The sequence below is a fragment of the Poecilia mexicana genome, unplaced genomic scaffold (genome assembly GCF_051168715.1).
Source record: "Poecilia mexicana isolate PSO_F unplaced genomic scaffold, ASM5116871v1 scaffold_11, whole genome shotgun sequence".
Taxonomy (NCBI): domain Eukaryota; kingdom Metazoa; phylum Chordata; class Actinopteri; order Cyprinodontiformes; family Poeciliidae; genus Poecilia; species Poecilia mexicana.
Window position 1 is genome coordinate 23877402 of NW_028263380.1, and position 23914 is coordinate 23901315.

At 38.5% G+C, this 23914-nt stretch overlaps 1 protein-coding gene across 1 annotated transcript in view; it reads right to left on the reverse strand.

The window, feature by feature from the left end:
• Positions 1-8735: 8735 nt before the first annotated feature.
• The window catches only part of grin2da (glutamate receptor, ionotropic, N-methyl D-aspartate 2D, a), a 97195-nt gene continuing 82016 nt past the window's right edge, over positions 8736-23914 (reverse strand). Inside the window, exons 17-19 of the mRNA XM_088010443.1 lie at positions 19465-19526; positions 19093-19263; positions 8736-14783 (exon numbers count right to left, since the gene is read on the reverse strand). Coding sequence (XP_087866569.1) covers positions 11643-14783; positions 19093-19263; positions 19465-19526 — 3374 coding nt within the window. The 3' untranslated portion in view covers positions 8736-11642. The remainder of the gene's footprint in view (positions 14784-19092; positions 19264-19464; positions 19527-23914) is intronic.

Consider the following 23914-nt stretch of genomic DNA (forward strand, 5'->3'; position numbering starts at 1 on the left):
TTGACTCATTATAAGCCTCTACAGACCTGAATGAGGGAAGTCAGCCTTTTGTCTGGGTGTGTTTTAGCAGGGATGCACTCCTGATTTGTACCGTCAATGTGGCCCGTTGAGGGGGGCCAATATGCTGAAGTGGCCCTCGGTGAAATTGAGTTTGACACCCCTGTTCTAGAAGATGATGTGATACTGGCTGAAAGGATTTAACAGTGTTCTCTATTAGGTATGCAGACGATCAAAATGGGAGATACACTAATAGTTCAGAGGATGGAACCGACCGATCTTCTTTTGATCAACCCTGATTGATTAACAGCAAGTCATATCCTAGAAAAAATCAAAATATTGTTTCATATCCATTAATTGCATCAAAATTACAAATTCTCACCATTCACTGACTACAAATGCACCAACTTGCAGCATGGTTTGACGCAGACAAAGCTTATGGCCAAATGCTTTGATGCATAAATGGGGATAATCTTGCAATTCCTTCTTTTTCTACTGGATTTAAAACCAGTACCTCCCTAACCCTAACTTGAGTGGTATGAAGTTTATGAGAAAACAACTTTGACTTTTGACCTGCTGGTTTCCCAAATCTTTGCTGAACATAATTTAATCCTACAGGGAAGAAAGAGTGTATTAAGATTTCATCTGTGAAGGTAAATCTGTGAAGACTGTTTTAATGAGGTATTGATGTATCAAGGTGAGCCAAAAAAAACTGTGGTTTAAGCTCCAGCATTATCACCACATCAGGTGATTACACTGATTAATGCACTACCAACCAGGCAGGCAGAGCTAATCAGTGGAATCAACAGCTTGAACATGTGACTGGAATTATATCCTCCTGATAAACATTGTAGCTGCTGTCTCCCATCCTTACATAAATCTGTCATGAAAATAAATCTCTTCATTATGAACATGACGCAGTCGGTTTCCAAAAATCTATTAGAGCTGCAAATGTCTCCAAGCATGTCTCGGGGCTCTTGAAACGCAGCAGAACAGGGCTTCCTTCAGTCATCGCAGCTTATCCTCCTGTTACCTGCGTTGCCCCTGGATACGGGAGCAATCTCTTTTCTTCTACCATTATGCTGTGGCTTGTATTCTAGACACGTCGTCTCGTGTGTGTGTGTGTGTGTGTGTGTGTGTGTGTGTGTGTGTGCGTGTGTGTGTGTGTGTGTGTGTGTGTGTGTGTGTGCTCGATGTGCGGTGGTCAAGGGCGCACACATAAACATGGAGAGAAGGTCACATGTATACAGAAAATAAAAAGATATGCATGCATCCTATCCAAGGACATAAAGAGAAAAGGGTCATACATGTTTACACTCAGGCTACATCATTAATATGCTCCCACACTCCTGTAATAAACTCTAATTTGTCTGCATTTTTCCCTGATTTATCATCACTTTCTTTTAGCAACAGCATGTCAGATCCAACGTCAGTATGAAAACTTTAGTTCTATATTTTGATGACCAGACCAGACTAAATTTGCAATGAATGATTTTAAGTATTGAACAATAAAAAAGGTGTTTGGGGCACAAATGAAAAGAGACTTTGCTCAAGTTTCTGCAGTGCTCCTCCATGCTATGGCTCCCTGAGCGAAGGCCAGTATCGCCTATATCAATGCTGCTAATGGATACTCCATGCAGGTTTAAGCTTAAACAATATTAACCAGAGTCACTAATGTGCAAAATAAAGGCCAGTCTTAAGTTTGCAAAAAAAAAAAAAAAACTTTCTGTAATCTTTCTCCTCAATGCTAGGTGTCACGACCAACAAAAATGATGCAGAAGAAGTTGTACAGCAATGAATGTAACTACAAAAGAAAATCAAACTTAGTTTTGGCTGTGAAGTCTTTTAAAAGGTTTCATAAATATTTGTAATAGTACCTGTACCTTCTTGAGGTTAGACCATTAATACTGAAGCATTTGGACACCAAATATTGCTCCCCATTGAATATATTTAACAAAAAATCTCTTCCTTTAGCACAGCCAAAGTTTTAAAAATTCAGATGCCTGCAAGACCACAGTGTTGAGCGGTCTCAGTATGGGGGTAGTTTTAGAGAACGCTGTTGCTTGGTAAAGATGACAGTGAGCACTTCAGCAATGCCTTTAGTAAAGGACTGTGATACAAAACTGGGAAATCAGAAACTTACTCATTGATTCTGTTCAGCAAACGTATATGGAATCCACCCTTGAACATAAAAATCCTAACTCATCAGTAGCACAGTTTTGTGACACACATGCATGTACATACACACATCACAAGATTCTCAATTATCTGCAGTGGATTATGTAGAAGGACTCTCGGGTTAAAGTGTATCTTCAATTTCAATTTTAATGAGAAAATCCATCACTTAACACTTCTCAGGTTTTAACCACATCTCATGCTAATAAGCAAGCAATAGACTTTCATAAAAAACAGAATTGAGTTTTTGGATAAATAAAATATGTGGTATTTTTATAACTGCTGATCCAATCCCTGCTCTAGTTTATCTCATCACTGCAAAGTGGGTTCATGCATACACAGACAGATTTAGGAAAATTAATTATGGCAAGCATCAGACCTGGAATTCATCAATGTGAGCCCAAATTAGTGAAATCACATTAAACAAGATAACTGAATTGTTAAACACTATAACAAGTACAGTGATTTTGGACTTTTGTTGCTATATATAGATCTGTGAAAAATATTCTGGTATTGGACTACAGTCTAACTCAATCCAATTATTATTTAAATCTCTTCATGTACTTCCTCAAATTTATAATAAAATTTCAATGTAAAATAAGATATAGATACAAATATAAAAATAGGTTATAGTTGCATGTTTATTTAGTCACATTCAAATAATGTTCCAATAAGGCTTTTGTCATATTAGAAGTAAAAGTGCCTCTTTACAATATCTTTTATGCAGGTTTTGCACATGCTTTTTATGAAGACCACGTGCATATTAAAAATGTTATTTTTAAAAACATTTTACTCTCATTTAGCAGTATAATCTTAACATGTTTTGTAAGTTTCTGTAAATAGAAAATTCTTAAAACTGACAGAAATAAAGTCTTGAAAACATCAGTCTATGTGTAATTAACTTACAATTGTTTCATTTGGTTAACTGAAATATATATATATATATATATATATATATATATATATATATATATATATATATATATATATATATATATATATATATATATATATATATATATTTCTTTGGAAATATGACTGTACATGGTATTCCAGATTTAGGGCAACTGTCTGAAGAATTGGTGGAAATGTACACATTTGTATTTTTAGAGAAAAGCTAAAAGTAATGTATTAATTAAATTCATGCTTCTTTAATGGTTTGCAAACCATTAATTTTATGTTTCAGAAGCCTTTTTGATACTTCAGTTATTGAAAAAACGATCTGCTGTTTGAGGTTCACTACTCACCCAACCTCACTCACACCCCAGCTGTAAATCTGAACGACCTGCAGTGTCTGTCCGCAAATCAGGTTAAATAAATGCATGGTAATGTATGCTGCCTCAAGTGATATCTCACAGGTCAAGGTCATACCGCTGCGGATGTGTGTGATGCTGTTTCTTCAAGCTGTTCAGTCTTTATTTGATCCCTCTTAACCGTAATTAAATGTGATGGTCATTGTTTTGCAGACAGGCTGATGGTAAAATGTTCTCCTGCTGTCTGCAAGCGAATATGATGCAACATGCCTGAGAGCAAAGTCGACGTGGGTATCGGTCAGCGGTACAGAAACCATTTGGTGTCACGCAAGATTAAGTCTTGAAGTTAGGATGAAGCCTGCTTTATCCTAACTTCATCCTGCTTCACTAAACTACCAACCCCACTGTTTTTTTTTTTTTTTTTTTTTCATAAATAAACTTCTTGATTTTAAATTAAAACACGAATGTTAAATGAGGTGGTACTTCATCTTCAGTTAATGTACTTTGCCATCAATATATTTTTTAGTGTCAACCCTAACTGCTTCATCGGCATGTCACCATTAGAATATGTCCAGAGAAAGAACAGATTGAATATTTTTTTTAGATGTTTTTCTAACACGTGTGTCTGTTAAGGTCAAAAGCAAGTGAATGATCACACACTGGCATTTACTACAGGTGCAGCTTAAGGTGTCGGTGACACCACGGTTATTCAGCAATTTACAACCATCTACTAAAAGTAATATTGAGTCCTTTGACTGGAAGGCAAAATACTAATGAACTCTGACATTTAACAGCTTTCATACTACAAGGGGCTGAGCTGGAGCTTTAATGCAGTCACACATGAAGGTCTGCTCTGCAGGAACATGATCATTTCAGAATAAAATCAGCACATACCAGAAATGCAGTTCATGTTGTTTTTTATAGTCAATTGTTTTACCTAGAATAACCAGATGTGAATTTGTGGACCAGGGTTCTAAGAATAGAATTGCAAAATGACAGGTGGAGGGATCATTAAAAGATGCCTTCTGTAGTAAAGAGGGTCCCTCTGCATGACTGTAATATGTTGCACTGAAGAAGGCTGTAATGGAACAGAGGATGTGTGTACATGTGTGTGATTTCTCTGTGTCTTGTGTTCCTAATGGATGCAGCACTCAGAGGTTGCCAATGGACAGCAGCGATGACAAGCGGCTCTATCTTGCTCTCCAGACCACATCAGAATGGAACGCTGCATCATTTTCCTTTCATGTCATTTTTTTTCACCCATTTCGCTCTTAGTTTAGACCTTGTTCTGTTATTGTTGCTGTCTTGATCTGGCACTTCTTTTCGCCGTCGTTCTCTTTCTCCCTTTCCGGTTAATCTTTTCTGCCTGTCTGAATGCAGATGTTGAAATGGCAAAGATTAAAAGACAGGAGCACAAACTGACTACTGCAAATGAAATGTGACTTTCTTGGGTTGTTTGGATCAAACGTCTGCCTTTTTAGGCAGCTGTGAAACTGTTTCAGCTTAATCATGAAAAATGTTAAATCACAATGCAAAATGATTTTAAAAAATAAAGAAAAAATTGTCTGAGATGTTCCATCATTCTCATAAATCAAAGCATCCGCTTTCAAAGTTAGATTCGCAGTCTTATGTTTGGGTATTTTTCTTCCTGTAGGACTGCACGATAAATTAGAATTGAATTCAAATATCAAAATGCAATAAACATGTAAATGTCAGCCTGGTAATTCAGCAAAGTGCTCTGAATATAAACATTGTCATCAGAAGAAAAATGTGAGCTTATTGACATCTGTAGCTGCACGAATTGTGTCAGATGTACGTTTAAAAACATTGTGAACCGTGAATATGGTTAGTCAAAACCTATTTAAAAAAAATAAAAATACTCCTATTTAATTGGGCCAGCAGGAATAGTACACAAGACAAAAATAATTTGAAAATGATATGTAATTGCATTAATTACAAGTCAGATTCAAGCAACTGTGTGAAATAGATCATTCAGAGCATAGAAGAAGAAAACCTTGACACACATGATGTTTTTATTAAAATCATCTTTTTTATTTTTGTCCCACTTGCATTACAGCACAATGTTGTCATTGTCCCCATCGTTTGGCATATGTGGCTAAAGCAGAGTGGTGGCAGCATTTTACCACACCTGTGAATGAATCTGTGATTCTCATGTGAATTTATCATGTTTGTTTGTCTGCCTGTGTGATGTGCTGGCACAGAACACAGAACAGCCAGTTCCCCCGTACAGTCAGTCATCACAGCAGCAGTAATACAAGACCTTCAGACATTGTTCAGAGGCATATGAGCAAAAATTGCAGATGTGCTTCCAGTACAGGCTGAAACTTAGTTTCACATAATCCTAAACTAAATTTTAAACTTGACATTTATCATATCGTCAGTTACTCTTCTCAAACATGTATTCTGTAAAACGTAATGGGAAAAGAGCAGTGGGGAAGTAAAAAAAAAAGATCCAACTCCATTAAAACTAAAACTTTAAGTCTGCATCTACAAATGTATTGTGAGCAATTCCGAATCAATCTCCGTAATTCAGAATTGCAAATACTGTCACCAATATGTAGAGTTATGAAATCAGGGTTTGTCATTGACAATGTAGAGGAAGTATTTTTTTCCTTGGACTTCATATTTAATATGAAGTAGGGGGTGTTAGATTTTATTCAGTCCAAGAAAAAGATGTCTTAGGAATGTACTGAAGCAAATTTAAAGCTGATATGTGAAAGTCTCCAGGAGGCATTTGTCAAAGTACCACATGTGTAAAACCTTGAAAATGGCAGCTTAGACCCAAAATGGCCTATATCCTGTTGGGTTTAAGGCATACTTTGAAGACATTTTTTAGCCCGCCCTGCAGATTTCTACAAATGTATCTGCTCTAAAATTGCTGTGATTTAAGAGGTGTTGTCAGAAATATTATCTTTTTTTATTTTAATTTTTTGCAACCGACGATAGACGTACATTTTTACTGCTCCTGCATGTGTTAAATTTGTTGAAGTTTTGGGGATGTTTTAGGATTTTAATAAACTAAATACTGCCTTCAGTACTTTGAAAAGGGAAGAAAAGATAATTGTAAATGGCACCATGGCACAAAAGCAATAATCAATGGAGGAAAAAGTCATAAGCAGGGCAACAATGCTGATAATGATTATAACATGTAAAAGACAGTAATTCCTGCCACGTTGTTCATGGGATATACCGTTTATATCATTAGATATAAAGCAAAACATTACCGAACCAGTCTACAGGTAAGTAAAAAAAAAAAATCACTCATTTCAGAAAGTGAAACGTGTTACATTGATTAATTACAGAGTAAAATATATCAGGTCTTTATTCATGATCATTTTGATGATTATGACTTGCATCTAATGAAAACCCAAAGTTCAGTGTCTAAGATGATTAGAGTATTGCAAAAAAGTTAAATATTATAAATTCATTTTTACATCAGCTATTAGCTTAAAACCTCTAAATGTTTTTTCACTCTGGGTCAGTAGGCTACACAAACAAGAGGAAGAATGTTGGATTCAGCAAATGTGCAGAAAACAGCCACTGACACTCTCCACAAGGAGGGTAAATCATAAAAGGTCATTGTTTTTTCAGTCCTATTTCCAAGCAAGGTTACCTGGAAGGACAAAGCGTGGTGCAAAGTGTTGCACCAGCAACAGGGATAACCACATTCTTGAGAGGACAGTCAAGCAAATTTTTTTCAAGAATTCAGGTGAGCTGCACAAGGAGCAGACTGAGGCTGCAGTCAGCACAAACGAGCCACTATGCACGGGATGAAAATAATGCATTTCTTGTGTCATGTACCTTCTGAAACAAAGGCCTCAGAAGTATCTCACCTTGACTAAGAAGAATAAGAACTGGACTGCTGCTCCACTGTCCTCTTTTCAGATGAAATACAGTTTTTGATTCTTTGGAAATTAGAGTGTGGAGGACGAGTGGAGAGGTACAGAATCCACATTTCATGTCACCTGTTGACGTTGATCCACTGCATTATCTGTAGCCTGCAGCCAGCTACTGGGGCATTTTAAAGCACTTCACGCTTCTTCTGATCTCAAGATTTGTGGAGTTTGATTTCAATTTCCACCAGGACTTTGCACATGTCCTTACAGTCAAAGGTACCAAAAGCTGGTTCAGTGACCACAGTGTTCTGGGGTCTGTCTGACCTGACCCGAACCCCACAGGGACTCCATGGAGTATTGGCCAGAGGAAGATGAGAGACAAAAGACACCCCACAAAAAACAGATGATCTGAAGGGCACCATCAAAGAAACCTAGGCTTCCTTTACACCTCAACAGTGTAACAGGCTAATAGTCTCCATGCAGTTATTCATGCAAAACAAGCCCCAGGAAAGCATTGAATGCGTAGAAATGAAAATATGTTTTCAGAAACCTGACATTTCCTGACACTGAATTTGGGATTTTTATCATCTGTAAGTCATACTCATCTAAATTACAAGAAATAAATCTTCTCCTCCATGTGTATTGAAGCTGTACGAGTTTCACTTTCTGAGACGAGTGGCAGAAAATATTCACCTTTTTCATAATATAAATATTTTTTGGTGCACCTGTGTTCATGAAAGCCTTTGATCAGCCCCTTTTAGCCAAAGTGGTAATAAACAGGAGATTTAGCTCTTCTCACAGGCATCAGAATCAGATACATCAGCTCTGGGTTCAGAAAAGACAGTTTGCTTAAGAAATATACAACTTGTGTTTGTATGTTTTGTCGTTCAGCACAGCAGCTTGACAGATATGCAATGCATGTTTAGTAAGAAGTAACAAAGTAAGATTTGTGCTGCTCACTACTTTGTGTTTAAGAGAGATCATGTGGTATTAACTAAAACCGAGGGTCAAGAACAGGACCCTTTCACGTATGTAAGTTGTGGTAAAAGCTGCTGCATCATTAAAATATTTAGTTAGTTCTCTATCTGTAGCCCAAACCAAAAAAATGAAGGCCCCTCTGGGTAGACAAACACACACCATCACCGCTACAGTGACGTGGTCTTAAGACACTCGTGCTCCCCTCCTTGTTGTCACTATACGTTCAGCTCTTTGCACTAGCTATAGTAAATAGCTAATGTAGGCGGATGGTTGGTCTTAGGTGAGCAAAAACACAGTTACATACTGGTCTCTGTTTTCACTGGGGGTGAGGGAGCTGGGCAGTAGGTCTGAGACAAGGAGAGACACAGACAAAAAAGACATTTTCAAGATAATACCATGGATTTAGTAGACAAACTTATATAACAGATAATAGAGTTTTGAAATATACTATTATATACATAGAGAGAAATGGGCTTTTTCAAGATTAAATAAATATATCAGTAGATACTTTTTTTTAAAAAAACATACCAGCTTTACAACTGCAGACAGATACCAGCACAATGGAAAGACATAAGGGAAAAAAGAGGCAAGAAGAGGAAACAGGGAAAGATTGATGGTCTTTTTTTTAAGCAAACACTCAAGCTTTACGTTCAGACCGCTACGACCTGTTGTGCAACTGACCTCCTGTATAATTACATATCTATAATGCTGACTAACATTAAAGTTTTTTTGCGACAGCCTTCAGACACATGAAGCCAAATACGTTTAAATTCTAGTTTGGACTCAAATTTAGGTTTGTGAATGCACAGAGGCATGCCCCCCCATGTTTGCTTAGTTTATCAAAAGGCTGTTGATTGTAATATGCAAAGCAAAGAATGGCTCACCGTTTTGACGTGCGTGAATTTCATTCTACTGTATCTGTTTAGTATGGTTTAAATTGAGACATTTTTATTGTTATTTAAACAGATGAACATTTTGAAATATCTTACATTTTTTATGATGGTAGTTATATTTACATATATGAAATATAAATAATTTTATCTCAATGAAAATAAGACAAACTCTATATGACAAAATCTATATTAAAAAGCTAGTCTCTGTTTTGTTTTCTTCAGTTAAATTAAATTATGGCTCAGATGCAGTTCCAGGCGATCAACATGAGCTGACCAGAGTTTTAGGGAAAGATGGCTCAGGACGTTTTGGCAACTAATAAAACCTTTGTCTTTTTCCTACTGCTTCACTGATGCCCAGCCTCCGGTAAAAAAAAAAAAAAAAAAAAAACTCTTTTAAATTTAACCTAATTTTGAATAAACTAAATTTAGTAGTAACTGTGTCAGCCATGCCATGAATAAAAAGCTATGTCTTATAATCACACATTTACAAGATGAGAAATGCTTTTTAATATTTTTAACAAAATATCACAATAGATTCCATTGTGTCTCCCATATTCTCTTATTTAGATCCAACACTTATCACATCACAAGCATCTTCCCTGTGACATCAAAACGGCTCTGGCACTAAATGTATTCCTAGGTAAATAAATAACTTTCTGATAATACATTGACATACCTTCTTACTCATACTTGACAGGAGCAATTAGCATAAGGCTAGAAAGTCAAACAACCTGTAAATCACCAACAAGCTGCTTAACTACACGTCTTTTGGTTGATGGCAAGCAAAAGTGTTTTTGATAAGCTTTTTAAAAGTATTATTTTTTGTTCTCTAGCCTTGGCACTAACTTGAAGAATAAAATAAAGCCAACAAAAAAAAATAAAAAATTAAAAAAACAAACTAACAAGAAAAAAATACAATTCAATTCCAATCAATGGCAGCTCCAATCCCTTAGAACTCCACAAGATTCACATATTGTCGCTCACCCCACTTTGTCAACAATAACCCACATCAACGTAACGTCTGTTTCTTTACCACACATGTAGACCCTCCGAAGTGCTACAAGTTCCATCTTCAAGTGTCTTACAGTAAATGGTGCAGCACACGTCGGCAGCTGACTTTACATTCAGTCGAAAAACAGGCAGGGAACAGAAACTGCCTCCAGTTTTGTAGTTAGGTAGTTGTGAGAACATTTTATGTGACCCAAGCTAGAGCAGCATGGCACAGTGATTACATTGTATTAGATTTAATACATGTCTTGACATTTAAAACACCATCAATAGCAACAACAACTATGACACCGAAGTAAAGAAATGGTATTTAAGTATAAAGCTTTAACAAGAACAAATATGGTATAATGTATTGCTCAAGAAGGAGAGTAGATAACGTGACTTGGTAATGTGCGTGTGTTCTTACATGTGTTTGAGCATTTGTGGGGTTGTGTGTGTGTGTGTGTGTGTGTTTGCATTAGTGTGAGCACATACAGTATTGGAGGTGATGTAATATTCTGCGAGATAAAAGGAAACACAGCTGGAAACATTATACATGTTGATGTTGAGCTCTACTTAAGTTTGGCACTCAGCTTTTCATTAAGCCAGAAGAATATCAGTCACAGCTGACTTACCCTGTTGTCAAGAATACAAACACAGAAAAGCACAGACACACAGAATAATCACATCAAAGAGAGGAGGCAAGAGGAGAACAGGAGAGGAGCTGGCGAGAGAGCTGAAAAAAAGACTGGTATGTGAAGAACACAGAAAGGAAGTCAAGAAAAAACATTGAAACAGAAAATGAAAAAAGGAGCAGAGGGGAACGAGGTAATAAAGTTGGAGGGAAAAGAAAGCAAAGAAAAAGAAAAACCAAAAACAGGTGGTAACCACCCTCCTGTCCCTCTGAACAAGAAGGCATTGATCACGCAACAAAGATACTTTAGGTGGCTGTCACAGTTCTGCGGGAGTGTAAACAGTTTGTTTGGGAAAAAAGAAAATCAAGGTAAGCAATTTGTTTAAAAGGAAAAAAATAAGAACAGTGTTCAGTGTTAAAGGCTTCTGAGAGCAGTGGGCATACAGTACTATAAAGTTTCTGAGCCCTCAGAAAGTAGTGAGATTTCTCTGAATGCACCGACTACTTCACTGCTTTACCTGTTCAAAATCCTTTACTTATAACAGCAAATATGCCTTCTGTATTAGTGATGCTTTTCATGTCAGATTACTCTAATGTTTAGCATTATTCAGAGAGTCAATGCTGTTGTTGTCTTTCACAGGATGAGAGAATTTTAACGAGGCAACAGTAAGAAAAAAAATGGTCCTGTGTTCTCTTGACCTACTCCACTGGCTCTGTTTGGCTTTCTGGTTTGTTTGTTCATTTGTGCAGAACATTAAGGAACGGGCTCAGAGCTGAACTGACTAAGCCACACAGCCATATTTGCACGTTCTCTTTTTTATGCCAACTTTGCAGGACATTCGTAGAGCTTTTGTTGTCTTGCTTAGATTCACACTTCACTCTCCACACTGGAGAAATGAGCTGAGCCCCTTCGTGAGCAAAGGCTCTTGGCTTTTAGGGGTAAGTGAGGAGACTGAGGAAATCTCTGGGGCTGGGGTACAGAGCGCAGTCTCTGGTACTGCAGTTTGGCACTTGCCGAAGCCATTGAAGAGGCCTGGATTGCTCCCGGTGCAGATGAAACCACTGAGGGAGAGGACACAGATGAGGAGGAGGTAGGGAGAGGAGCATGGATTGAGTGAGACGAGGACGGAGGAGCTGGAAGGGCTGGGAGCTGTGATGGCAAGTTTGATACGAGAGACGAAGGTGGGGATGGTTGTCTTCCTCGATCTCGATCCTTTTCTGTTCTCTGTGTCCTTTGCTGGATGCTTAAGTTTGACTGGCTACCAGATTTAGAAAGATTGTGTGATCGATCAGGTTTGGATGATGATGAGGAGTCGTGTTTTGGTTTCAAGGGACCACCAAAACTCTGGCAGTGGTGGTACAGCTCTTCCTGGCTCCGTGAAGTCACGCGAGCCCATTTAGAGGAATGTGGATGGTGTCGAGGTGAATGACAGGAGGAGCAAGCAGCGTGCCCCCGACTTTTGTCCTTGGACTTGCGTTTACTTTTCTTCTCATCCTGTATGTGAAGCTTGTCCACTGACCAGTATCGACGGGGCGGTGGTGGGGTGAGAGGAGGCGGAGGCCAGTGTGAACCTGATCCCCAGCCTCTCTCTCCTCTCCCACCCCCACCTGCACTAGATCCCCACCCACTCTCTGCTGTTCCCCATCTTTCTCCTCGCTCTTGGAAGAGGTCATCCCTGCTGTTGACACTGCCTGTTTTATCCCTAGAAGGATATGTGCTAAAAAACCAACCCCCTCCTCCAATTCCTCCCACTGCCCTGCCTTCATGATCCTCCCAGTATCTCTCAAACTTCCCAAATTCTCCTGAAGACCCATCGTCATCAGAGTATATCCCAACTACCTTATCACGTTCCCGCTCCTCTTCAGATATTGTCCTGCCCCCTCTGTGCCTTTTTCCACGTTCTACTTTCCTCCTGTCTGACTCGGAATCTTCCTCCTCATCCTCTACTTCAGATTCCCACTCATGAAAAGACAATCCTTCCTTGGAATGCATTTCACTTCTTTCGTTCCTTCCCAGCAGTGGCCTCCTCTCTCCCTCCATGCCCACAGCATCTCTGTCTGAGCTTTTGCTTTTCCTTCTTTTAGAAGATACAGGTAACAAGGGCAGAAAGGCAGATGGTATGGCATCAGAGGATGGATTACCTCCTCGCCAGAACTTCACAGATGTAGAAGCCTTACTAGAGCTATGATGGTTCTTGCTGTTTCTTCTCCTGTGCTGTCTGTCTTTTCCTCTACTCTCTTCTCCATCATCTCTCTCTTTCTCATCTCTGTCCTTCCTTTCGTCTTCGCCAGGAATGTTCCATCCGTAGCTTCTGATAGAGCTTTCACTCTTTTTTCGAAATGATTCCCGCCTCAATGGTGGGTAAGCTGGGAAATCTGGTGTTGCTGATTTGACTTCCTCCCGTTTTTCTGGATCTCCAACCTCTTGATCTGCCCTCTTTCGCTCTCTTTTTCTCGTCTTATCCTCTTTCTTCCTCTTCTTCTTTGCTTTGCGGCGCTTACGCTCCCTTTCTCTCTCTCTTTCCTCTCGCTTCTTCTTTTTTCGTCCTTTCTTTCTCCTTTTTCTCTCCCGCTCTCTCTCTTTGTGGTGTCTTTTCTCATCTCTACTCACTGCTCCATCTTTGTTTGATGTCCCTCCTCTCCCTCGTTCTCTGTCACCCCATGATGCCCACCACTCCTGCAATTGCGCCAGTTGACTGCTGGTTCTCTCTCTTCCAAAATTTCTCTGTGGATGTGGTTTTCGGGGAGGGACTGGAGGAGGTGGTGGACTACATGGTAGTGAGCGCGATGACATCCTCCGGGAGCGAATTTTCTTCCGTGACCCAAGAAGAAGGCTTGATTCCTCAGTAAGAAGATCTGAGTCATAATCATCATCCACCATAAAATCACGATCTCCTGCTCGGTACCGGAAACTGAGTGAGGAGTTGTAGGAGCTGTCACTGGAGCATGATGAGGGGGAATTTGATCGAGAAAGTGACCCAGAGGATGAAGAAGATGATGAGGATGAAGACGACGAAGAGGAAGAAGACGAGGCACTGGTGCAAGATGAGTAGAAACGGCATGGAGACGACGGAGTAGTGGGAGTGTGTGTGGGGGAGGAGAGGGGCACAGGAAGCGGAGGAGGTGCAGGAGGTCGGCGTCCTCGCCTGCCAACTCCATCACCTGCCCCATACCTTCCACCTCCTCGTCTCCCTAGAGGGAGAATATTCTCGTAAAGTGGACCTCCTGAGCCTTTTCTCCTTGCCTGAGCAAGGCTTCCTCGTCGCCAAAAGGGAGGCCTCCGTGGAGAAGATGGGAGTGGAGGAGGAGGCTTGGGGATTAGGTGTCCTTGTTGAGAGCCTTTTGGAGGCAGCCGTGGCATCCCCGGGGCTTTAAAACTTCGAGAATTGGCTTTGGTAGTCTGTTGAGGGCCTCCTGCTTGTTGGTCCAAGTTAGCCCCTAGCCCCTCTGGGTCTATTGGACCATAGTAGCGCTTATATTCATCTAGCCCTGTGTCACCTCCACCAGGAACCCCTACCTGGAGGCTCCAATGTGTTCCAAGATTCTGTTGAAACTGCTGCTGTGCTTGCAGTTCAGTGATGCCACCTGCAATCCCACCAACACCCACTCCTCCACTGCTGCTTCCGCTCATGATTTTTTCTGGCTTTGGCCTGTTCCAGCGATCAACCACAGCCAATCTGCGGTCATGACGAGGCAGGAAGGTGGAGCAAGGCATGGGGCCTTCCAATAAAGGGCTATTGGAAGGACCCAGAGCCATTGCTGAGTGTCCTGTAGCTGCTGGTGATCCAGGTAACATAGTGGTATAGGTCTGCCCTTGCTGCTGTTGGAGGTGCTTCTGCTGTTGTTGCTGTTGCACCATGGCGATAGCGGTTGTGTTGTTCACTGTGGCTGTAACCAGGTGTTGCTGGGGGACACTGGGAATAGTAGTAACAGAGTGGTACTGAGGCAAAGAGCTTTTGCTCCCTCCCGGTGCCGTCTCATCCTCAAACTGGCAGCAACTGTACATCCCCTGGGTGGAGAGATAACAGAGGGACCATAATTAGATCAGCAGGCAGTCGTGAATGAAAAGAAGGAGACTGTATGTACATATCAAAAACAGGGATGCCAACACTCTTGGTTTGAAAAAAGAGAGAGAAAAAAACAAAGTTAAATTATTTTGACCCGAGTAATAAATAACGTGAAAACTATTTTTTAAAAGACAGTTTTGAGATATATTTTATATGAATATTTGAACCGATCCCCAATAATTAGGTCAAAAATAAAGATGTTTCGAAACCCTACTTTCTAAGTTTAGATGTAATCAAGAGCCATATTTATTGTGATGATTGTGAAAAAAAATAAATAAATAAAAATCACCTTTTTGGAGCCTTGTTCTCTCAGTTTTCTTTTTTGCGCTACCTGGTTCTGAAAAGTCTGAAAAGACTCTTCGAGTAATTAAACCGAAACATAAAACTGAATTAAATATCCTAAAAAAACATAAGTCAACTGAAATTTATGTCACATAACTATGTCCCTTCTGTGACACCGTGCTCCTCTTTCCCTTATTTACACATTAGAGAAGAGGAATGGAACTCAATTAGAGGCTCAGAGTGGTGATGTAAATCACAAAATCTCTATTATACCTCACATGATGGGGGAAGATGACTCATTTGATATCCACACCATAATAATGATAAAACGCATGAGGCCTCTTGTAAATCTCTGCTCTCCACCCGGATATAGATCTAATGGAGGGGCTATAATAATGGCCCTTCTGGACAAATGAATTGGCACTCCCAGTGACAGAAGTACTACCTCAGTCCCTGGAGCAGAGGATGCTGCACACTGTGAAATTGGACATCAGGGTAAGTCGCTGACTGTGTTCAAGGAAGTCACATAAACCAGGCACACAAACTTAAAAGCAGAGGTTTATATATACCCTAATAAATATTTACCAACCTTAAGGTGAAGAAGATGAGGTATAATACAATATTTCATATTGCTTACCCCTTTGATATTTTCCATGAAAATGGAAAATATTATAGATAAGAGTTTAGCTAAGTATGCTGACACAATGGGTATTAATGAAGAAATGTGAAACTGAACTCCAAATTGTCCAGAATGAAGATCTACATGCAATATTTCTAAATAACAGGTACAGCAAAAAAAAAAAAAAAAACTAATAACTTTAACTAGACAATCAAAAAAACTGCTGAGAATTAAACACAAATGTAGCTGATCAAATGGTTTATTGAGAGTGGTCTACGGTGTCATTTTTCTGTTTCCTTCCTCAGATTTGTGCCTCAAGACAATTCTGTCTCTGAGGTCTACAGACAATTCCTTTCGTTTCGTAGTTGGTGTTTAACCTTTGACCTGCAGTGTAAACTGTGGAACCTTAAAAAGACGAGCGTATGCCTTTCCAAATCATGTCCAATTAACTGAATTTATCACTAGTAGATTCCATCTAAGAAATAGAAACATCTCAAAGATGGAAACAGCTCAATGTTGAGCTTCATTGGCAAAAGAATATGAATACTCGTGTAAATGTGATTTCTTGATTTTTTTTATTTTTAATAAATTTGCAAAAACTTCACATAGGGAATTTATGTGTATAATTTTGAGGAAGTACTAATGTAATATGATTTGGGATATGGCTATAGAACAGTGGTTCTTAACCTTTATTGAAGTACCGAACCCCCCAGTTGCATATGCGCATTCACCGAACCCTTCTGAGAGTGGATCTCCTTCAATCAGTGCTCCTTCGCAGCACTGATTGGCTAAGGAATGTAACGTGATCCTCTGCAGCAAGTGATTGCAAAGCGGGGCGTCATCACGACTTTACACAAGTGTGTCTTTACCTCCGCGGCAGAGGCTCCGCCGAACCCCTGAGACCGACTCATCGAACCCCTGGGGTTCGATCGAACCCAGGTTAAGAACCACTGCTATAGAACAATAAGCTGAGTAATAACCATTTCTGACATTAAATTCTTAATAAGGTTCTAGGGGTCAAGGTCAAAGTTCATATTTCAAATATCCCATTATTTAGGAGTTGCTAAATAAAGCAATTTCACAAATGCCATGGAGCAGTTCTTTTTAAAAGTTTTAAGCAAAACTGAAAATGTTCAAAATGTCAAAATGACCCCTTTTTTCTTCTAGTATTAAAAAACTCAGCTTTCAAAAATTTCAATGTGGTTCATGTCAACACTTTTCTTAGGACAACTTTCACTTCAGTTTCTCGCTCTTATTTCAATTCAGATTTTTTATAGTAGCCGTTCAAACAAACAGTACAAACATTGTTTGAAAGCAGCATTGCTGTTCCTATTTGAACTTCATATTTCTGACCTGTCTGCTGCTTTCCAGCTCACCTCTGACCTCACTCTGTACTGTTTTTGTAATTTGTTTAATTCCCTTTTCTGCTTCTGGCCTGCACAACCTTTTTGCCAGCCCAACATGTCTTATGCTCCTCTATCTCGCCACTCAAAACTGTCTCACTGACTGCTGGTTCTGCTCTCTTCTTATCTCAAAGCTCCCCTATCTAACCGAGCAGCTATAACTCAGTTTTTCTCCACAATGACACCCTATATCTCTCCACTTTGAAATAATGTTGTTTCTTTTTTTTATTTCATACAATTTTCTGAGTTAATTATTTAACTTGCTTATGAACTACTTTCAATTTTTCACAGTTAACCCCACACAAACTGCCTGGGCTTAACTTACAGAAACCCTGCAGACATAAAAAGTAGATAGTTGTGCAACAGCAGAGTAATCACTCTGCATTGGACTCTTAAAGCTCTTCTTAAAATGATGCCAAAGATAAATGCTGCTACTTATTTTGGCTTTGTTCCCTTGTCCCTGCTGAGGGCCAGAGACAAGTGCCAATAAGACTGGCGCCTACATGACTCTGCATGCAATCTAAATCTTGATTGCATCTGAAAACTTTTTTTTTTTTGTATTTTCTGACTCTATCATGAAACAGGTCTTTCTACAGAAAACATTATTATTACAAATAAGCATGGTTGATTCCAATCATTCCAAAAACAAGAAGGAACCCAAAACATTTTTAACCTTGAGGTTTACCAAAACATCTGGTCCTGCATAAAACATTCATCAGCGATGTAGAAGTGATCTGGAAATAAGTTAATGGTTGTTTCACTGATTAGCTCCTTTTTTAAGCCAATAGTTTGCAAATTTGTAAAATCAGCTACTTCAGAGTCACAGCTATTAAAAACTCTGATGCCTTTGATTATTTTCTATTATGATTCCCAGACAAAGTTTTTTGTTCCTCTTTTAATATTTTAAAACTGGCTGGAGCAGACTACTTTCTACACATGACTGCTTTTATCTAAAACTAAAATATTAGAAATTCAGTAAACATCTTTGACTGCATTTCATACTGTTGCACGTATTGAAATATATGCAGTTTATATTTGAAATCATGGTTTAATTTAGGAATCTGTGAACTGGAATGCAGTGAAGAACATTAAATCAATGAATCTTAGAAAGACAACCCACTATGGGAAAACATATTATCGTACACTGTAAAGGATGCGTTTAAACATTTTCCCTGATAAGAACTATAAATAGCAGAAAGTACTAACATTGTATTACTGACAAGCCAAAAGGTTGCTGTGTTTGGACTTCTCACTGAGAAACACTGACTTTCATGTTTGGCCAAGAAAGAAATCGAAACTTAGAGGCATGCAAAAATGTTATCTTTATTTTTTTTTTAATTCATTTATTTAATTTAGCGATATTTGATTAGGGATGCATTAAGAACATGGAACATGAACTTTTCAAATATAGGGAGAAATGAAATTCTCTGGGTTTTGGAAAATATTGCTACTTTCTTTCTGCTCTCACTGAGAAAAAAAAGTATGTCCTTTAAACCTTTACAAGTCCACTAGGTTGTGACTGTAACATTTAGCACTGAATGGTTGGGAACTCTGAAATAGTCCTAAAGTTTCTTTGTATAAGTGCATGTGTTTAACTCCTTACCTAATGTATACCATGTATGAGTTTTGCTAGTGGGAAAGATGGGAAGTTGCAAGACATTTTACTTCTTATTGTAAAATAGATTAAAAATATTAGGAAACTAAAATAGTCCAAGTCATAGATGATGTTACTACAGTTCTACTTCACCCAACAATGCTGTTAGCCTCGATTAAAATGACATCTTTCTGCAGCTATAAGAATGAGACACATGCTCCAGACATTCATAAAGCCTATTCACTGATTGGCAATAATCCATGTTTGTACGACTCTTTTTCAACAGTTTATTGGCTTTAAAGGTCATTCTTAAAATTAGAAAAATATTTATTAAAGAATCTCTTCTTTCTTACTCTGCTAAGAGCCAGGAGGAAGTCCATCCCTCCAGACCTTTTGACACAATGCCTTAGTTTCCAGTACACCAGATGCTCCCAGGCAAACACCAGGAGGCTGAGGCCCATGGCCACTAGCAGCATGTAGAAAACCCCTGCCATGTTGTCAATGTCCAGCTTACTGCTCATCACCTGAAGGGACAGAATAATGTAGCAGTGAGAGAAGGAAATTACACAGAGAATTCCCCTAAACTGCAGCGAGAACAGACAGCGCTGATCTAGAAGCGACTGGCTGGAGAAATTCATGGTTACATCTTACTGCTTAACTAATCAATACATACACACAGAACATGGCTCAGTAGGCTAAGTTAAGCTTTGGATGAGACATCATACCTCAATCTTATCATTGTGGCAAATTCCAGACAGCCAGAGGCGCTCCAGCATATCAATCTCATCTGAAAGAAAAAGGAAAGGAGGGGTGGAAAGAAGATCAAATTGGTGAGAAGAAGGGGCAGAGAGGTGATGGGTGAGTGTGCTTAAAGGGTAAAACTGAAATTAATTAAAGTTGAAGGGACACATGGAAAAGACAACTGGGAAAATAAGTTAAGACAGTACAGCAGGAAAGGGGAAATTAAGTAAAAAATGCAAAGAAGGGGATTACCACCTCTTTGTCATGAGATCAAGGTGTTTGATCCCCTAAGAGAGAACAGTGAGAAGTAAAGCTGAAGAGAGAGGAAGGAAAATGTAGTTTTAACAAAAATGAAAGGAATGGATGATGAAATTGAGCATGGTGAAGAGAAATAAGTAGAGGAAAACAATTCCTGTTTTAATATTCTTGGAAAAATGTTAAATACAACAGCTGGATAGACAACATAAAAATAATGAAAAAAATAAATAAATAAAACAACAACAACAAGAACTTGTAAAACAAACCATCAAGTGCTAAGAACAGACAGAAAGTTCACAAAGAGCAGAAATGTAATATATTTTCCCTTCAAAAGTTATGAGATCGAAAGTAAAAATTGGGAATTAGTGGCAGAGAGAAACCCTTTGAAGCCGATTCTGAAATGGCTCTGTGTCTGAGGCGAGTACACTGAGGGCAGAGTGATGCGACAGCACATGGGAGATGAAAGGAGGAAAACACACAAACATTACATTTCCTGCTCAAACTATCCAACACACATGCAGGAGGCACACACTCTGAACCCCAGTGTGATAGGGCTCTCTGCCCTGGCCATTACTGCATTAATCAAAAAGAATGAGGTTGTGCAAAGGAGAAGGGTGCCTCATCTTCCCATGTACAGGGCTTTAGGTGTGCATGGCTGGGTTGCAGACGACATCTGAATCAAGCACATGAGCACGGTGTCTTAAACACGGGCTCAGGATCTGTCACTGTACGCAGTCTCATGATGCCCCAGTTAAAGAGGATCCCATCCTCAATTATAAGTTGACCTTTGGGTTAATTAGTGTGGCTTGGAAACGCCTCCTAACGCTGTGCCACATCGATTAGACTTCCACCACTCAGCCAGAATGACTGAAACTTCAGATTTGTTCAAATAAAAAAAGCAAAATCTCACTCCAGTAATAATGGCTGTGCAAAATTAGACATCCGTTAAAACGCTTGCTTGAATTCAAATGTCACAACAGCCACTGAGATGAATGTTCATTCAATGGCGGCTTACTCACAGGATCTAATTCTTCACATTTTAATCACAGCTCAGTTGGTTTATTTTCTTTGCCCATACTTTTTGACTTTCTGTATTTTATACTAAATTATTGCAGTCAATGAGCAATAAAACTTTTATTTAGAGAACATTTTCCACAAATAAGGCAGCAGAAGCACATAATTCCATCTGTGTCCTCCTTTCCTCACAGTACAAGAAAGGATTTAGCATGCAGACCATGAAATTACACTCATGGTTCCATCTGTGAACAGTTCTTTTGTGATTTGCAAACAATCATTGTAAATTCACTCCTATTCAAATCCACCATTCCCGTATTCCTCCAACATCTAAGCACTGGTTTACAGTAAAGAATTAAGCCCCCAGAATTTTTAATCCTCTCAATGGCATTGTAGGAAATATCTCCCTTATCCAATCTGTGCAGAAAAGCAGTAAGTTAAGGCTATTATCACCTGAGGCAGTTCTAAGGATACAGCATCACCTGCTGTGACTGCAAAAGCAGGCAAACAAGAGGAATCCTACCAAGTTCTTATCACATCAACAGGATTTTCTCAGATAAAAAAAGCAAATTGTGCATTGTGTCTGAGGTTATGTCATGTGTTTGACATCTTCTGCACTAATGTAAAGAAAACAATATTCAATGCACAACAGACTCAACGCAGAAGAAAAATAGCAACGTTGAAGACTAAGCCAAAGTCTTCTGTTCTTTGCTAAACCATTTCCCCTCACTGGAGACAACTGGAATATTCTAAATAAATAAAATAAGGAAACCTAATTATCTAAAGGTAAATGTTAGAAAACCACACAGGATGATCTTTTTAGACTCTGGCATCATTTCAATTTCTAGGTAAATGATTATTTTAGTGTCATGGCAACTGGTCATCTGTTTTTATTATTCCATCGTTTTTTTTTGTACGTTTAGAACAGGGCTGCATACCTATACATTGTTCCCCAGTGGATTGGAATTGGATGGTTATACAATCTTGTTTTAAAATGGCAGAAAAAAAGGGCACATTTAGTCTGCTCTTTTCACTTTTGTATTTAATTTAAAAAATTAGCTGTCATATTTGGATTGGAATACTGTCTATGCTCTGTAGCATTCTGGGGAGAAGTCATATTCAGCATATGAATAAGCAAAAAGTGTCCTCTTGGTTGGGAGATGTATTGGATTGGACAGAAAACACGGGAAAGTAATTGGAAAGTAGTGCAAAGGCTACTTTGTGAGTGACAGAAGTAAATTACGTTTGGCACTGTCATGTCATCTATCTCAGAGAAAAATTGCTTTGTCAAGATATCAACAAAGCTTTAAAAGATGAGATAATGATTGAAAAACCAATTTTAGAAGACGGAAGTTTTTATACTCCAAAAGATGGTGGATGCAAAATATTTTATTCTTTGTTTTTTTATATAACAAATGCTCTACACTCTGCACTCACTGGCAACCAAAGAAAGGATACGGAATAAGAAAAAAAAAATACAAAAAGAATTCAAAACACTTTTCCCACAATATAAAATCAGACTTAAGTCGAGGGAAAAAAAATCACTGCCAAGACATTTGTTTTTAACCTGTCACAGTTATCGTCATTCACAATGATTTACAAAAATATAAACTTGAGAGAATATTTTTTGTCATTTTTGCTTTATTACACTGTTGTTGTTTATTCATAACTTCCCAAACATGTTTCCCTGGATATTCATATGGTATGAAGAGGACTATTTCTTTTATCATTTCTCTGGCTGTTTGTCATCAAAGGCAGTTTAAACACCAGGAGTCTTACAAAAAAACAATGGTCTCTGTTAGAAGAGTAAAAACAACCTCTATTAAGTCTATGGATCGGGCCATGATCAAAATGTCTGTAATCAATAATCAATGTGTCTGTTTGATCTTAAATACAATCTATCACACACACCATCATTCCTAGATATTCTTTTGTGGATAAAAAAAATGCCCTGGAACATGAAGGCAGCCAGCATCTTCATAAGATGTGCCTGGAATGCTGAGGCAGAACACGCAGAAACAACTTTTTTTTTTCTTTGTGGAGCAAAATCAAAGTTTTTTGTTTTTTTTATTACATTTTTCTATTGTCTGTTGAAACTGATAGACCACTGCAATAAAACAGTTATTTTAAAGGGCTTTTTTCTCATCTTAACCAGGAGTGGTAGGTGTTGTATTTCTAAATGTTAATTTTGGTTTCTTAAAAATTATGAGAAGATATTGGCTGTCAAATTCTTAACTGCAAGTTCCAAAATATCTCCCAAATTTCACGTTTGTAACATTTCTTTCATTGCATCGTCTCTCCAAGCAAAAATGCAGTGTAAATGGAATGACAAATAAATTGTAAAACAAAATCCCAAATGCCTGAGGGCAGCTGTACTCTGAGACACACTCTGGCCATTTGACAGTTTAAAAAAAAAAATCTCTGGCCTCCACGCATGTTTTGGGAGTGTTTGGGCAAAACACTGAGGTTTACATTCCCGGCATGCATTTGCGGAACAGAAAAAACACATAAGGATAAGCATCATATATATATGTGTGTGTGTGCGTGTGTATGTGTAAGGGAAAAGTAAGAATTAGGCAGTGGAAAATGGTTGTCTGAATGAAAATAATCAGTTTCACGTTTTGTGCAAATAAAAAACAAAACATTTAAAATGAACAGAAACCATAAACTGTTATCAAAAACATACATAAAACTTCTAGTTCATATTTTTACCTTCAATAATGAAACGAATAGGGAAAAAAATGATACTGTTGGATGTGAAAGCAACAACCCTCCACCAGAAACAGTTTTTCAGGGTTGAATTTAGGAGAAAATAAATCACACACAGAGCTGTGTAATTACAGAGCTGTATTTATTTTATTCCGTCTCTGTAAAATTTACATTTCAAATACCTGCAGACATAAAGCTGATCTGCATATTGCATTAGAAATGTGCTGTTTTTGACCTCAGGTAGGGTAAGTGCATGTTTATATGTGGCTAAATGAGCAAAAGCTTGCAAGGTTAGAACGAAAGCAGGATGCTGGGAAAAAAGGCTACGCTACACATGATTGTTCTGTGTTCTCATAGACATCACTCAAAGAATCTCTACTGAGTAATTTTCACTAAACATTTAACCGTAGCAACATTTAGGACAATAATGATACTGAAATATTTAGATGCACA